Raw genomic sequence first — 16,160 nt, forward strand, 5'->3', positions numbered from 1 at the left:
ACACGAGCATTCCACAGACCTCTCTAACAATATGGCCCAGCATGGCTTGGTATCACACTGATTCTTGCAGAAGGAGAGATGTAGTGGCTTGGTGGTTTTATAAGGCTTGATTCTTATCTTTCAGGTCACCAATGAAATCACACCGGTGCTCTCCTATTCCTACATGGCCGTGCTGGTGCCCATCTTCCTGCTGACTGACTACCTGAGGTACAAGCCAGTGCTGGTGCTGCAGAGCCTGAGCCACATCTCTGTCTGGCTGCTGCTGATCTTTGGCACCGACATCCTTGCCATGCAGTTCATGGAGTTCTGTTACGGCATCACTATGGCTGCCCGGGTGGCCTACTCCTCCTATATCTTCTCTCTGGTCCCCTCCTCACGGTACCAGCGCATGGCCAGCTATTCTCGCACCTCCGTGCTGTTGGGGATCTTCACCAGCTCTGTGCTCGGGCAGCTCTGTGTCACGGTTGGGGGCACCACCTTCATGACCCTGAATTATATCTCGCTGGGCTTCATGTGCTTCGGCTTGATGCTGACCCTCTTCCTGGAACGCCCCAAACGCAGCCTCTTCTTCAACAGGAGTGAACCTGTGTGCAATGGTACCTCGCCCTCAGAGCTGGACCAAATGAACCCTGGGGCTGGCAAGACAGTGTGGCACAAGGCCTCTAGCTGGCAGAACATGGTCTTTTTCCGGATGTTGAAGGAGCTGGTGACCATTGTACGGCTCCCTCAGCTGAGACTTTGGTCCCTCTGGTGGATATTCAATTCTGCAGGCTACTACCTGATGCTATATTATGTGCAGATCTTATGGAATGACATCTACCCTACTAGAGACAATAGGAAAGTCTACAATGGAGGCGTGGAAGCGGCTTCTACCCTCCTCGGTATATAGATCTTCTTCCCTGGTTATACTGGTTTTCCAATACATTCAGACATTTATTACGATGCATGTACAATACCAGAACTGTTTGAGAACATCTGGTTGCCACGGCACACCTCACAGAGAGCCTCCCACCCTCTGGATACTCCGTAACTGCCATTGGCTAGGGAGCAACAGAATGCCCAGAAACATCTGGTTGACCACTATAGAATACAGGATGTTGGACGAGTCCAGGGGTTCCCAGTCTCGGGTCTCCAGATGTTGTTGGAACTTCCATAGTCCCTGGGCACAATGGCCAAAGGCCATTTGTAGCTGGGGATGGTGGGAGTTGTAGTCCAACATCATCTGGGGATTCAAGGCTGAGAACCCCTGAACTAGATTGACCTTTGGTCTGATCCAGCAGGGCTCCTCTTGCATCCAGGGATTCAAATGGCCAGTGTAGCTTAGGCACCAGGGGGAGATGTGTGTGCACTAGCATGGTAGTAAACCACATGCTCCTCCACACAAGGAGCACATGAGCTCAGTCCCTGGCATCCTCTGTTAAAATGTAGCAAGGCAGGGAGAGGTCGCAAGTGAGAAAAGGCATCCTAGGGCCTGGCCAGGTACACTGACTGATTTAGGCACTTTCACATCGCTTCTCTGAGGAAGGGGTGTGGCTGTGAAGAGCAGCTGCCCTTGCTTGAGATGCCTCTTATCCTGGTTTGTGCCCTGCTGTTTCAGTTGCAGTCTTGAGATCCTCTTGGATCTTTACTGTGACGCCCACCTCCATCACCCATGAGAAGGCTCCGAGATATGCAGTGCTAAAACCCATGCTATGACACTGAACTGTGTGTGGCATTCCCCAGTTTCACTGTTATCTGTGCTGTAAAAGGTTGCTGCAGTCATGGGAAAGTCATAAATGCGGTGTACAATGAATTGGAGCCAGAACAATCTCATCATCAAAAACCATACCAAGACAAAAGTGGTGCCTGCCTTTTCTACTTGATGCCAAATGAATTGCCCTTCATTGTCTCTGGCTGCCACAGAGTCCAGTACCTGCCCTGTCCTGATCTGTAAATTGCTGTGTCCCCCATGGTATTATTTGGGTGAACGTATTGACTTCTTTCATTTTAAACCTTGTTGAAGTGTTTCTCCCCAGGAATGAGGCCTTGCCCTCTTATGTTATGTCCTGTGATCGCTGGGTAATACGATGTGTTTTCTCAGGTGCAATCACCTCCTTTGCTGCTGGCTATGTGAAAATCCGCTGGACACTCTGGTCAGAGTTGGTGATTGGTATGGTGACGGCATTCCAGGCAGGCCTCCTTTTGCTGATGAACACAACCACCAACATCTGGATATGCTATGTGGCTTATGTCCTCTTCAGGGGCTCCTACCAGTTTCTTGTGCCTATAGCTATGTGAGTGGTGAGAACAACTTCATAACTAGACTTGGTTTCATGCATATAGGAAACCCAGTGATTAACATATAGAAGTCCCATCAGCATCTGGGAATAAATTGCCAATCCAGGTATTTCATTGCAAGGAAGGAAGGTCTGTTTATAACAGGGGTGGGGAACCTTGGCCCTCCAGCTGTTGTTGAACTACACCTCCCATCATCCCCAGGTTCAAAAACAGCTGGAGGGCCAAGGTTCCCACCTCTGGTCTACAAGGATGTATGTACAACAATAAATAGAGCAGCTGAATTTCTTGTCATCTCTGCTTTGCTAGATGAAGGCTTATTATACCAACACTGAAACCATTCTTCAAGAATATCTGACTGTATCTATATTTGTTGAGTGCTGGTATATGTGCTAATTTGTTAGAGAGTGGGCAGAGGAAGATCCTGCCTGAATGCAGAAGACTGGATGAGATGACTTTTGCTATCCTTCCAGTCCAACAAATATATGAACATAACCCAAAATATGTCATTGGGGTGGCAAGGAAGGAAGCTGTATCTCCAAAGCTGTTTTTTCTTGGTATAATATTGCCACACTGCTTTCTAGGACCAACATACTTAATAGCTGTAGCCATTTATCTGTAGCACCTTTGAGCCATTTTAAACAGAAACTTGCCAACACTTGTGACTGCCCTTCTTGTCTGTGATACTGTAGCATCTTAGCCAAGACCCTGCTCCACCTTCTTTGTCCTGGGTACCTTTGCCAGCAGAACTGACTTGTCTTTCTCTCTGACCCAAGTTTCCAGATTGCAGCTTCCCTGTCGAAAGAGCTCTGTGCCCTGGTGTTTGGAATCAACACCTTCCTTGCCACAGTTCTCAAGAGCACCATCACCATTATCATAACAGACAAAAGAGGCTTGGGTCTCTCAATTCATCCTCAGGTAAGGGTGCAAGATACAGAGTTCTTGAGAGTCATTCACACAAACCAAAAACTGGGTAGGACAACTGTTCTAATCAGGTTTGGTTGTGTGGGAGCAAACTACTAGATAAGAGGAGGGAGAAGTGATTGTGTGGAATCAAGGGAGGAAAGGCTAGGTAGGACTGTGCTGTCCTACCTAGGTTTTGGTTGTGTGAATGGCCTCCTTGTCTTGTATGTACGTGCCTGATGACTTCCATTTGATAGTGGGCTTGTGGAGGGAGCGAAGGAGCCTATGCCACTTCCCTCAGCCATGTGGGCAAAGGCCCACAGCAGGCAATCCTCCAACCCTGTGAAAATTAATTTGTTTGTTTGTTTGTACCTTCCCTACCTAGGAATTGGGGGTGGGATGTGGGAGCAAAAATAGGAAAATGACCCCAACACATACCTCTCTGTCATTAAACAGCAAGTTCTTATGGGGCCCCGCTGACAACTTGCTTTCCATCTATGAGGCAGGGCTGATCTGAAGAACTGTGGTGCCTTCCCAGTCACAGCAGGAGGCAGAGCTATCTTGAAAGATGCACCCCCCCACACACACACACTACTTTAGATAAACATTGGGTTGAGATAGTTTAGAGGTTCTTAATCCATGGGCAAGAGCAGTGCGATGTCTTGAGTGCACTTCCTGGAAAAGAAGGTGGGGCAGGATCTCCCCTTCCAATGAGATGCTTGGGTGGTATTCTTGCTGGTGATGGTAGGGAGGGGTCTTGCTTTAGTGTCTCCTCTAGATGAGAACTCTGTGCAGAGGCAGAATACCATGTCATCAGCTACTGGGGAAGCAACAATGGGGGAGGGCCCTGCTTGTGTGCTTCCTGGTAGGGATGTGCACGGAACTGGCTGGCCTGCTTCAGTTCGAGTCTGGACTGGACTCGAACCAGACCGGGCCAGTTCGGCCCGGTCCAAGGGAGTTTGTGGACTGTTTTCCTTACAAAATAAACAAAATTTTACCTGATTCCCCTTCGAGAGTTCCTGGAGGCGGCCGGGGTGTGTCCGTGTCCACAGAGGTTCCCCCTCCCCCTGCTGGCCTTCCTCATGCCCCCCTCAGGCGGTTCAGCTGGTTTTTGGCCTTCACCTGGTGGCCATTTTGGAGGCCAAGTGCACAGGTGCACAGCCTACAAAATGGCTGCCACGCCGCCGAGTAAAGGTTGAAAACCAGCCAAAGAGCGGCCAAGGGGGACATGAGGAAGGCTGGGGGGGGAGACCTCTGCGGAGGGCCCCCCCCCCAGAACTCCCTCGGGGGGAGATCAGGTTAAAAAATTTTTTTTAATGAAAGTGGTCCGCAAACTCCCCAAACATTCAGGGGTGTTTGGTCCAGGGCCGGACCGAACAGCGGGTGGTTTGGTTCGACCCCAAACGGTCAAACCACACAGGTCCAACATTGAACCTGTTTGCCCATCCCTACTTCCTGGGAGGCATCTGGTTGGCTGCTATGGGAAGCTGGATGCTGGACTAGCTGGACCTTTCTTCTGCTCTACCAGGGCTGTTAAGAAAGTTTGTTACAGCAATATTCTGTGTTTCCGTGAGGTGCCATTGAATCATGGGGTGTGAGTGGTATGAGCTCCTATATGTATGTTCATTTCAACACACACACTCTCTCTCTCTCCCAGTTCTACATTTACTTTGGCTACTTCACACTCCTGGCCACCGTATATCTTGCAGCATCTGTGTATGTGGCTGTGAGGCACAACGCATGCAGGAAACCTCAAGAGGAAGCACCCCCCGCCAAGGAACTCCTCAGCCCAGTTGAGGGCATTCCAGTCAACAGCCGAAACCCAGAAGTGGCTGCTTCTGAAGCCTGAACTACTACAGCAAGTGGCAAGAGGAGGGAAGCCTGCCTGCATACATACTCCTTGTTGTGGCAATGTGACCAGCAGGTCAATGCAGTTTTATTCCAGAATATTGGACCATCAACACAGAAGCTAAAGTAGAAAAGGCCTTGCATGGCTTTGACATGGGGCTTGTCCACATGCTGCACAGAACTGACGGACTGATTTCTGCACTCTCTCATGTGCACCACCTCCTGGGCCAAGCTAAGATTATGGAAGCAAAATTCACCAGTATTACAGCCGGCCATGTAATGACTTTTAAGAATGTGGGTTTAAGCACTGAATTCCCCAACCCCTACAGCTTGTAAATGAGTTAACAGGGAGGCACTTCTTTGTAGACATTTTCTATTTTTTAAAAGTATACTAGTAATTTGTTACCAGTAAATTATAAGCTGCAGGGACTTCCAGAGTTATACCTTGTGTTGATTTCCCCCCCCCCCCCATTCTAAGAAAACAGAATCCCTTCTCAAGCATGATTAGGCTAAAAAGCACATTGCTGAGAGGAAAGCTATCAAGTGGGAGGTGTGACCCGCAAGTCCATGAGGAAGAATGAAGGCAGCAGGACTAAAGTGCTTTTCATATCTTGTTCTCATGAGGCAAAAAAAAAGGAGCCAGCGTGGTGTAGTGGTTAGAGTGCTGGGCTAGGACCGGGGAGACCCGAGTTCAAATCCCCATTCAGCCATGAGACTTGCTGGGTGACTCTGGGCCAGTCACTTCTCTCTCAGCCTAACCTACTTCACAGGTTTGTTGTGAGGAGAAACCTAAGTATGTAGTACACCGCTCTGGGCTCCTTGGAGGAAGAGCGGGCTATAAAATAAGAAAATAAACCTGGATAGGAGAAGCCACCTACTCAAGTTCGGGAGCTGTGGCACTCTCACTTTCTGATTGCGTGTGAGTTAAAAAAAATCAAGGTAGGAGGCAAGGCACTTGAGTGTTCCGAAGCTGGGGAGGGTATCTGGGTAGGGTGTGCTGGCGCTACCCAGCTGGGGCTTACATTATCATGCTTCCTGATTTCTTTGTTTGCACACGCACACATGTGTGCACAGCTCCTGAACTTGAGTAGGAGGCTTCTACCCAAGTTCAGATCATGAGAACCAGCTGTCTGTATTAGGGTATCAATGGCTGGAAACATAGGCTTGCATTTTGTATTGACTTTGACTTTTCTGCTCCTCTTCCCCCCCCCCCCCCCCGCTTTACAAGGGATAACTTCAAGCTCCTTACACTGTCCTGGGATGACTAGGGTCTCAACAGCATGACCTGAATTGCTCGGGCAGGGAATTTTTAAGAGGCAGAAGTCTAGCACTTGAGCGGTCTCACCTTCAACACAGAGGGAGTCTGAATAGGTCTGACAGCCAGTGGTAAATGTTTAAGTATGTGTCGGGCAGCTTTGGATATGGGAGCACACATGCCTGTTACGCACTAGTTGGCTGTAGTTATCTAGCAGTGAACAAAGGGAACTCTGCACCGACTAGTCATATCTTCACCTTGCATAAGCCAGGGTTTAAATTAAGCCCTGCAAAGAGCCCTCTGATTTCATACACATGAACAACAATTAAACACCATGGATTAAAAGAGAATACTTTCCTTTATTCAGTGCCTTTAGAAAAGTTTATAGAACAATTGACAGATATAGAGATCCACAGGCTTTTAAAAATTGCATTAAATTTCACAAAATACAGTAGACAGTAAGAAACTGATTGTGTGACTTGCACAGGCTCTTCCCCCTCCCCACCCCAGTAATAACTTTAATGACAAAATAAAAAAGCTAGGTAGAAATCTTAGCACCTTGGGTCTTCAAAACCAACTCAAATTAGTGTTTAAAACAAGTTGGTATACAACACCTATCAGCCTGGCTCAGGCTTCTGACACTGAAGTGGGAATATTCTCAGGGTTGTGATGTAGCGAGAAGCAGTTCCGAGTGAAGCCTACAAGGAGAGGTGGTCTCCAGGTTCTCTTCCACTGTATGTTTGGCACACATGGCTTAAATGCTGCTGGATCATAAAATACCGATGCCAGAATCCCTGTAGCTCCAGATACTAAGCAGTGCAGCGATACACAACACCAGGCAGTGGTTAGTTGCATGTATCAAATATTAACACTATGCCAGCCACCTTTCCTTTCACGTCTTTGAAGAGAGGCTGGCTGTACAGCTCTTAGGAATGGCTTAAGTCTAGTGGCTCCTGCCAGTGGAGGGGTGTTTAGAATGCACAGCGCTGGGTCCTTTCTGCTTTCCTGTAAAAATGCTTGAGATTCTAGGTCTGACAAAGAAAGAACTACAGTTAGTTCTATTTCATCAGGAGGAGGAGGAGAATGGAAATGTCAAATCTTCCCTGCTTTCAGCAGTGGCTAAAGGGGGATACAGGTGGGCTTCGGGGGCTCTGAAAAGCAACATGAGTTCTGGCAGAGCCTGCCATTTGCTAGAGTGCCAGCTCTTGCACCTGCCCATTTTCTGTGGAAATGCCTGGCAGAAGTAAAGTGTGGCATCCAGCTGCCAAGGAAAGGAAGCAGAGCGACAAAAATTGGTTTTGGGGGGTGTATATGTGTGTAAAGAAATGAACACATTCTCTTCATGATAACCTTGCCTCATTCTACTTCCCTTCTGGCCTCAGAGAAAAATGCTTTGGCAAAACTGGGCGTCTCACTTGTAAGTCTGTTAAGCATAACACCTCTGGTTCTCTTTCTAAACTAGACAAGATGAGGGGCAAAAAGTGAAGGGTGGCACAGTGGCTAGGCAAAGGATATTGCCGATTCAGTAACAGGAATCTGGACACAGGGAGAGCAGGGTTACTTTTGCACGTAAGAAGAATAATGCATACGGAAACAGTTTCTGTAGCAGTTTCCTTCACTGAGCAGGGGGCTGGACTAAATGACCTCCAAGGTACCTTTCAACTCCAAGATCCTGTTTAAGCCAGCTGGGAATTCAGGCAGAACTGGCAGAAAAGACAATCATGCAAAGCGACATGGACTTTTGTCCTTAATGCTGTCCTGGGCACAAAGCGAAGCCAGCTCAGTGTTTACATAAACGTGCCCATACATCCAAGCAGGGTCTAGTTTGCAATCACTGATATTGTTTTCAAAATTGACAGGCAGTGCCAAAAGTGCCTGGCTATGGGGCCCTGGAACACAGAGGCAGCTGTATGCCCTACAGTGATGTGTTGCAGCGGCACCATTACCTCTATTTTATGAAAAGCATCTTGTGTAAGTCGACTCAACCCCAATAAATAGAAGTTATGTCATGCACTTGGCCTGGTTTTCTTTTCTGTAAGGGATATCCGAATAGTTTGGAAGGGCTGGGGGCAGGGAGAGGGGCAAACAAGGTTAACAACAAAAATACAGCATTCAAGAGTTAAACATGAGCAGGATTAGAGAAAGAGATACTATTTCATGTACCACACTTGCCTGGAGATTGCCTTGCACACAAACCGTTTTTGCCCCAGCCCGTCTGGCAGACATGTGTTACTCACAACAGCCACGCTAGGAGTAAAATCATTCAGCACCAGGTCTGTGCTAGAAATCATAGGAAGACGCTCTTTGGCTTTTTCGCTCACTTCTCTGTGTGACTGATATATTATGGAACTGGCTGGACACGTTCTGATTGGGGGTAGAGTTGGGGGACTGATGCTTATTCCCCTTTGCTTAAGGGGGACATCGGGGCTCCCATCCTCCACTTGCAGTCAGTGCTTTCGGTGTGTGCAGTTTTATTTTTTGGAAGAAGTCATGAAGCTGTTTTCAATGCATAGGACAATAAAGGCATTTTTGCAGCTACTGTTCTTCTGCTCAAGCAGCTTGCCCAACGCCAGCGAGGAAGCCTGCCCTGTCACCACAGTGTCATCCGTCCGCCATGTCTCACAGTAACTCTCTGTTAGCCGCCGTCCCTTGGCGTCAGAGCCATGCCATACAGACTTCTGAGGCCTGAAAAACAAGGGAGGGTTAGGACCATTCCACACACACTGCTCTTGGCAACCAATCAGAGATATACCTACAGCAAACAAGCTTACACATACCCAATTGCTGCATTCACACATTTTTAGACATACACTTAAACCATCTTTAAAATGTAACGTAACCTGGCCTTAGAATGACAGAAACCCTGGAGGTGGGAAAATAGATGTCTGTCTGTCTGCAAGTCTCCAGATGCTCCCCCCACTCATGAACCACCTCCTAGACTTGCTTTCCTTCTACAGGGGCCTGCACTATTCTTCATTCTTGACGCAAGAATTTGAAATCTTCTGTTTGGGCTCAGAATAGGAAACTGTTCGCCACGAATGCCCATATAAGAACAGCATGGAAGCAGAGCAATGCTTCTTTTCCAAGGGTGTGTCTATTGGCCGGGGCTGTGCAACATTTGGCCCTTCAGCTATTGTTGGACTACATCTCCCATCATCCCTGACTATTGGCCACTGTGGCTGGAGATGATTTAACTACTGCTAGAGGAACCAAGTCGTGCAGCTCTGCTTGAGGTACTTTTGGAAGTTTGGAAAAACCCAAACTGGAAAATCCACATTATTTTAAGGGATACAATCAAGTCGTGGTTTTATATGGCAGTGCCCACAAAAATAATCATTAGCCAATTTCAGTCATTATGCTTCAAGGTCCAGTGTGCCTGGGTCGAGCTGGAATGGGAGCACACCAGCTAGCCATGCACCAATGAGCTCTAGAGTCACACCCCCTACACTCTCCACATTCAGCACTTGTCTGCAGAGGCAAGCGCAGACCCAGGGACTGTGATCACCAGATCCATCGGCACCTGGAGGCATGACCAGCTGACGCTTCCCACTCCCTTCCTACCAGGGTACAGTACACCAAAAAAGCATAACCATAGGCTGAACTCGATATCTGCAGATTTGTGTATCCACGGTTGGATAAAAGACACCCAACCTTGGCATATGGGGGGGGGGAGGGGGGAAACACACCAACCTCACATATCTGCTGGTCAGGGGTGGCCTGGCCGGTCATTTCCGGTCACCATTTTGTGTTTCAGAGCCTCAAAATAGCTACTTTATTTAAATGAAAAAAAAAAAACCCAGCAATTTGGGGGGCACAGTACAACTCAGGGGACCAGCAAAGCATGGTAGGGAGCTTCTCCCTACATTCCACCCACCAACTGGCTGATTTTCGATCATTTTCCAGATGACTGGGAACCTAACACCCACGACCCCATAGCCCCAATGACTGATATTCACAGTTTCCGTATCCGCGGTTGCAGCTAGGAACGGAACCCCTGTGTATATCGAGGTCTTGTACTAGACAGTTGTTTGACAGTGAAGCAGCCTGCCTTGTGTAGTGGTGAACTCTCCTTTGCTAGAGTTGTTTGACAACAGCTGAACCAGTTTTCTGCTCTGAGCAGGGGGCTGCTCTAAAAAGACCTTCAAGGTCCTTTCCAACTCCAACATACTATGATTCTACCTTTCCCTTCCACCTTTGTGTAATCTCTTCACTTGTAAGCCTGAGGGCAGGGTCCTCATTCTCACTGATGTACAGCACCTCCCAACAGCACAGTATTTAATTTTAATTGCTATGGACAGCTTAAAGAGACCACTTTTCTCCCAAGAGCACAAGGGTGGGCCGTGGGGATAATGAATTAATAGCAGATTATAGCTGAAATGCTAAGATGAGGAGGGAAAGGTAGTCAACATTCTGATTCCAGAACTCTTGAAGTGGCTAGTTACCATCCAGAGCCCCAGAAGCAACATGCTCTCCCTATTTCCAGACAATTAGGGCCCCTTGCTTGGTGCATTGTGGTTTTGCACAGGACCTGTTGTGACTACCCATTCATGCTATGTAAGGAGGAGCAGTGGGGAGCAGCATCCTCTAGAAATGAATTGCTACCAGTTCAGGGAGGCATATCCTGGACCCTGGTCATTGACTGAACCAAGAAATCTGTCCCACTCGAGTTTGGGTGCAGTCTTTTGGGAAGGAAAAGAATGCTACTAAGGCCTACTGGATTGCTAGGGGTCTGTGGAACATGCCAGGCCAAGCAAACACACTTTTGGTTGAACATTTTGCTGTTGCAAGCAAGCAAAACACCACGTGATGCTGAAAAGACACAAGTTACCAACTATCAAAACATTCTTCTGTTTACAAAGACCAAGCACAGAGAAGCCTTTTCTTGATGCCCTTGGAGTTCTGGGGCCATGAAAAGGCCACTCCCAGCTGGAGGGGCAGCAAACATGCAACCAAAGCACATTCCAAGATCTTCAGAGAAACAATCTTTTCTTTCACCTACCACGCAGAATCTCTCAGGACATCCCTTCCATCGAAGGAGAGGATGCGAACCCCAGTTCTAAACTGTGCTTCAGAGCCTGAGAAAAGGGACTCCCAGTTATTAAACAGCACTTCATCCTAAAAGGAACGGGAAAAGATAAGGTATTCCATAGTCCAAGAAGATATTCTGTCTGTCAATGATAATTCTACTCTGCCTAGGGAAATCTCTTCACGGTCCTTCAGTATAAGGACCACAGTCCAGTAGCAAAGCGCATGTCTGGCACGCAGAAGGTCCCAGGCACAATCTTTGCTAGCTCTCATTACAAGGATCTCAGGTGTCAGGTCCAGGAAAGACCCCTGCCTGTGGACCTTGTAGAACGACTGCCAGTCAGTGTTGTAGAGTATGTCTGCCTCATGAACAGCTCCTTCTGTATCTAATCATTTCAAATTCATTTGAAAACAGAATGAAAATAGAATGTATGTACCACAGTATTCCAGGTGTAGACTCACTATGGAGATCTGCAAAGGCATTACAATATTTTAGATCTAATTGTCTATCTTTTTCAAAAACAACCTCCAACTTTTTTTTTTTTTAAGCTGTATTGCCTGGGTGACTGACTGCACAGCAAAACCACCCATCCAAGTGGGGTGTGCGCTCACTGCATCCGAGCTAGCCAAGAGCCCAGCCACCCAGCTTCTGAAGGCCAAGGCTGCTCCATGCCTCCAAAGCTGTGCGTCATGGCTGATGCTTTGCTTGTCAGCGATGGTGCACAGCTTGGGAGGCATGGAGCAGCCTCGGCCTTCAGAATCTGGGTGGCTGGGCTCTTGGCGGGCTCAAACGCAGCGAGTGCCCGCCCCTCTGGGATGGGTGGTCATTGCTCAGTATGGCAACTAGTAGATCTGGCTGGGACTATGTCGACCGGTGTGCTTCACGGTGCGCTTCTAAGAACTAGGTTTGATCCATCCTGTAAGCTGCACAGTTGGCTCAGTTTTCCAAACCAATTTTTGAAACAAGCTTGCTTTATAATTCGCTGCCTTGAATAAGGTTACGTTGTCTCCACATTTTGTGTGTCCGAGGGTGCAGGAGGGGCTCTGTCATGAGGCGAAGGCCTCAGGTGGTGAGTGTGCTGGGGGAGGGCAGCTCCTGCCCCTCGCCACAACAGCCATCACCCCCTTGCCGCCCCACCTCATCTGCACTGCCGCCGCCACCCCGTCTCTCTCTCTCTTTCTCCCCGCCCCCACCCCCGTGCAGGTACGCCCACCACCTCACTAGCCCACCTTCTGGTCCCTCTTCACCCTTGCTGCATGGTCTCAGCTTCGAGGGCACCCCACCGCTTGCTGTTTGCACACTGGCACAAGGCCGCATGGAGCATGCCTTCAGCAGTGCCAGCTGGCCTCTCTTGGTTGCCACTGCACTGCTCAGCCAGCACCAGCTCTCCCTCCCTGCCCCCTGCAGCACCCATCTTGTCTGCTTCGACACTGGTTCAAGGCCAGGAAACCCACCCTCCCATCCCTTTCAGCCACTGAGCTTCGTGTGTGCCTTGCTCAAGCCTGTCATCAGACCTACCCTGAGATTGACGATAGGCACGGTGCTCCGGTCTGCTCTGCGCACGATGCTGTAGAGGTCTTGCAGGCGGGAGGAGAGGAACGCCCGGAAGGTGCCCGTCAGTCCAACCTCCCTGGCTTGCTGGAAACACTGGAAGTCAGCTCCTCGGATGCCACGCATGCTGCCACTCTGGGGAGCGTTCAGGGCGACAAGGTGGAGCTGGGAAGCAGAAAGAGAACCAGGCCTGAGGAAGAGTCAGCACCAGGACCATCGCAGGGCTGTCAGTCCACTGCCTCGAGGCAAGCGGCAGAAGAACCAAGAGGGAAGGCGGCCATGTGGTCAGCACAAGTCAAGCAGCCATTCAGCCACAAGGTTGGGCAAGGGGCTCCAGTCTCTTCACACCTTGGCTCCTGCGGTTGCTTCCCAGCAGTAGAAAGCATTCACTGCTATCCAGCATCAGAGGGAGCCAATCCTGTCATTTATGTATGTCCTTTTATAAAAGAGTGTTTCAGGAAAAGACTGCCTCTTCAGTAATTGCGTTCACAATGCAGCCAAACAGTAACTAAATAATCTAGCACCACCCTCAACCTCATAGTAGCTGCCATGGCATAGATCCAGGGTGCATACAATAAAATAAGCAATAAAATAAAATAAGCACATGCAGTAAAATAAGCACATATTAATAAATATGAAATCAAAACTAATATAAATATGCAAGCATTAAGATACTTGCACATGTTTGGATGTCATATTTCAATGTATTTGATAAATACACTGGTGGACACACTGCACAACATTACATGTGCATCACGAAATAATTTTTGTGCAGTTTTGCAAGTGCACAAACACAAAAATTGCGCAAACTCACTTGTGCAACACTTGGCCATTATTTCCAATGGCTGTACTGTTGCACAAGTGCATTTGCACTTTGTTTTAATGCTTGCACAACTGCACAAACATTCAATTTGCAATGTGCACATCATGTTGTGCAGTATGTTTGCCAGTATGTCCAGGTTATTTCATTGCATGAATCTCAGTTATTCCCATCCTCCTTTTCCTTTGTGACATTTTTGGGGATCACCCTATTTCCTTTTGTGTCTTTGATGACATGGAAGCAGGAACATCAGGATCAAAATCCCTGAAAAGAAAGAAAGAAAGAGAGGGGGGGGGAGGGGAGAGAAAGAAAGAAAGAAAGAAAGAAAGAAAGAAAGAAAGAAAGAAAGAAAGAAAGAAAGAAGAGATATTGCAATCCCAGGGGATAGACAAGTCGACAAAAAACAATTGGAGAAAATAACTAAATACAAGGACCTTCAGATTGAAATTGAGAGGCTCTGGAAAAAGAAACAATAGTGGTGTCAATAGCTGTTGGTGCCCTTGGTGCAGTACCAAAAGAACTTGGACACCATCTTGACACTTTGGGCATCAATAAAATTACAACACATCAACTACAGAAGGCCACACTACTCAGGACAGCACAAATACTAAGACGATACCTTTAATTTTTCTTTAGTTATCCTAGACCCTTGGAAAGGGCCCAATAATTAAAGTACCAAATCCAGTAAATAACATCTGGTAGATTGTGTGTAAATATCACCATCAGCAGCAGCAGCCGCCACCTGCCCTGCTTCCAGAACAGAAAGAAAACCATCCCTTCAGTTGCAAGATTGGACTGTTGCATGGCTTTGCTAACAAAAGCCTTATCTTTGTAAGACAACTCAAGGTTTTATTCGGCTCAGTGGCTGGATCCTCAGAAGCTCCTTCCAGAAGTGGATACAGGACACCTTGTTGAGCACTGTGGAACTCTCCCTCCATTCCCAGAAGGAGCTTCAAACACTGGACCAGCTTTCTATAGAGAGTTAGGATCCAACCTAGTGTTTTCCACTTGCAGGAGAGCTCAAATGAAAGCCTGAAGAACACTTTGGGCCATCTTGCCAGTTTAGACAGTTCAGCAGGTCACCCCCAAGAACACATATGTATACCTACGTACTATGATTATTTCCAGGCCTACACTAACTAAGTGTTGCACTGCACATAAATCAAGTTAAGAGGGGCACTGCTCCAATCCGGTGTCATGATTAGACTAGAGTTTAGGAAGCTCTGGTTCAAGTCTCCACTCATCTGTGACACTCACGGGATGACCTTGGTTCAATCAATCTCTCTCAGCCTAACCTACCTTACAGGGTTTTGGTAAGGATAACATGGGGGAACATGTTCTCCACCCTGAGTTCCTTGGAAGAAGGGCAGGATAAAAATGTAATAAAATAAACCAATATTTTAAAATGCACAGGCACCTGCATTCTCTCACCACTGCTCATAGCAGCATGGGAGAATTACAGAGGACATAAAGAAAAAGGGAGTCTTAGCTAGCCCATGAAGTCTCCCTCTCTTGATCTAACCACAAATGCAGGGATATGCCTACCCAGTTCCTAGGTCTTCCCTGGCCAGGTTTATGACTTCTGTTCCCAATGCACCCTGAGCTAGGCCATCACCATAAGCAAAGGATGCCAGCTTTTTTTGTCTACCCCAAGGTCTGTCACATGGAAGGTTTTCTTCTGAGATGAGATTTGTGCTACCATAATGAACGAAGTCCTGCAGGGACACAAAGAGGCGGACAACTAGTTTCACTTGCTCCTTCTTCCACAGCCCAAGGAACAGTGGAGGTGGGGAGCTATAGTTGCTGCTTTCTCCTGCCTCCTAAAGGACTATTCACTTGCAGAAATATGTCCCCGAGGGTGGCATAGCCTCTTTGTGTCCCCACAGGGATTCTCCTGTTCTTGCACTGAGGGGAATGTCAGCCATTGATTCTAAATCCCAATACCTGCATATAGAAGTGTCTACTGAAGCCATTTGCTATTATGGCAGAACCATAAATAGGAGACTAGCTGAGACAGCCACCCCAGGGAGCTAATGCCTTGGCAAGACAGCAAACCCTAGATGCTGCACGGATAAACACTATACCAGACACGTGCAGGAAACTCACAGCAGGCTGGAAGTCATGGTGTGTGTGAACAGCAGAAGGCACAATCTCGGGCTCGCGGTTGTTGAGAAAGAAGGCATTCAGGGGTTCTTGCTGATGCTGTGCTCCCTGATGAGGTGGGTGGATGGCAGGTTGCTCAGGAAGGCGGTGTTGGTTGGCGATGCTCTCATCCCCTCTCCAGGGCTTGGCAGTGGAATAGGCACTATATTCTCGGTGCGGATGCAGCGGTAAGTGCTGCTGGAATGGACGCTGTGATCCAGAGGATGCCGTGTCTCCATGTGAGTAATGGACATTGGGAGGTCGATCATACACCTCATTATCCTGGAATGGAATAAAGAATAATATTCACAAACCACCGTCTGGGTGCTTCCATAGCCTGT

General features: G+C 48.0%; 2 protein-coding genes across 12 annotated transcripts in view; one reads left to right on the top strand and one right to left on the bottom strand.

Annotated features, from left to right (window-relative positions):
- The window catches only part of SLC19A1 (solute carrier family 19 member 1), a 32,858-nt gene extending 27,403 nt beyond the window's left edge, over positions 1 to 5,455 (top strand). For all 5 annotated transcript variants that reach the window (XM_053269384.1, XM_053269418.1, XM_053269394.1 and 2 more), the window contains 4 exons: positions 125 to 881; positions 2,081 to 2,273; positions 3,051 to 3,192; positions 4,835 to 5,455. In XM_053269384.1, the coding sequence (XP_053125359.1) occupies positions 125 to 881; positions 2,081 to 2,273; positions 3,051 to 3,192; positions 4,835 to 5,026 (1,284 nt within the window). In that variant the 3' untranslated portion in view covers positions 5,027 to 5,455. The remainder of the gene's footprint in view (positions 1 to 124; positions 882 to 2,080; positions 2,274 to 3,050; positions 3,193 to 4,834) is intronic.
- Positions 5,456 to 6,619: 1,164 nt separating this feature from the next.
- Positions 6,620 to 16,160, bottom strand: part of COL18A1 (collagen type XVIII alpha 1 chain) — a 253,533-nt gene continuing 243,992 nt past the window's right edge. For all 7 annotated transcript variants that reach the window (XM_053269343.1, XM_053269353.1, XM_053269325.1 and 4 more), the window contains 4 exons: positions 15,784 to 16,101; positions 12,825 to 13,022; positions 11,280 to 11,395; positions 6,620 to 8,965 (listed from right to left, as the gene is read on the bottom strand). In XM_053269343.1, coding sequence (XP_053125318.1) covers positions 8,752 to 8,965; positions 11,280 to 11,395; positions 12,825 to 13,022; positions 15,784 to 16,101 — 846 coding nt within the window. In that variant the 3' untranslated portion in view covers positions 6,620 to 8,751. The remainder of the gene's footprint in view (positions 8,966 to 11,279; positions 11,396 to 12,824; positions 13,023 to 15,783; positions 16,102 to 16,160) is intronic.

This window comes from Hemicordylus capensis, chromosome 1, assembly GCF_027244095.1.
Source record: "Hemicordylus capensis ecotype Gifberg chromosome 1, rHemCap1.1.pri, whole genome shotgun sequence".
Lineage (NCBI taxonomy): Eukaryota > Metazoa > Chordata > Lepidosauria > Squamata > Cordylidae > Hemicordylus > Hemicordylus capensis.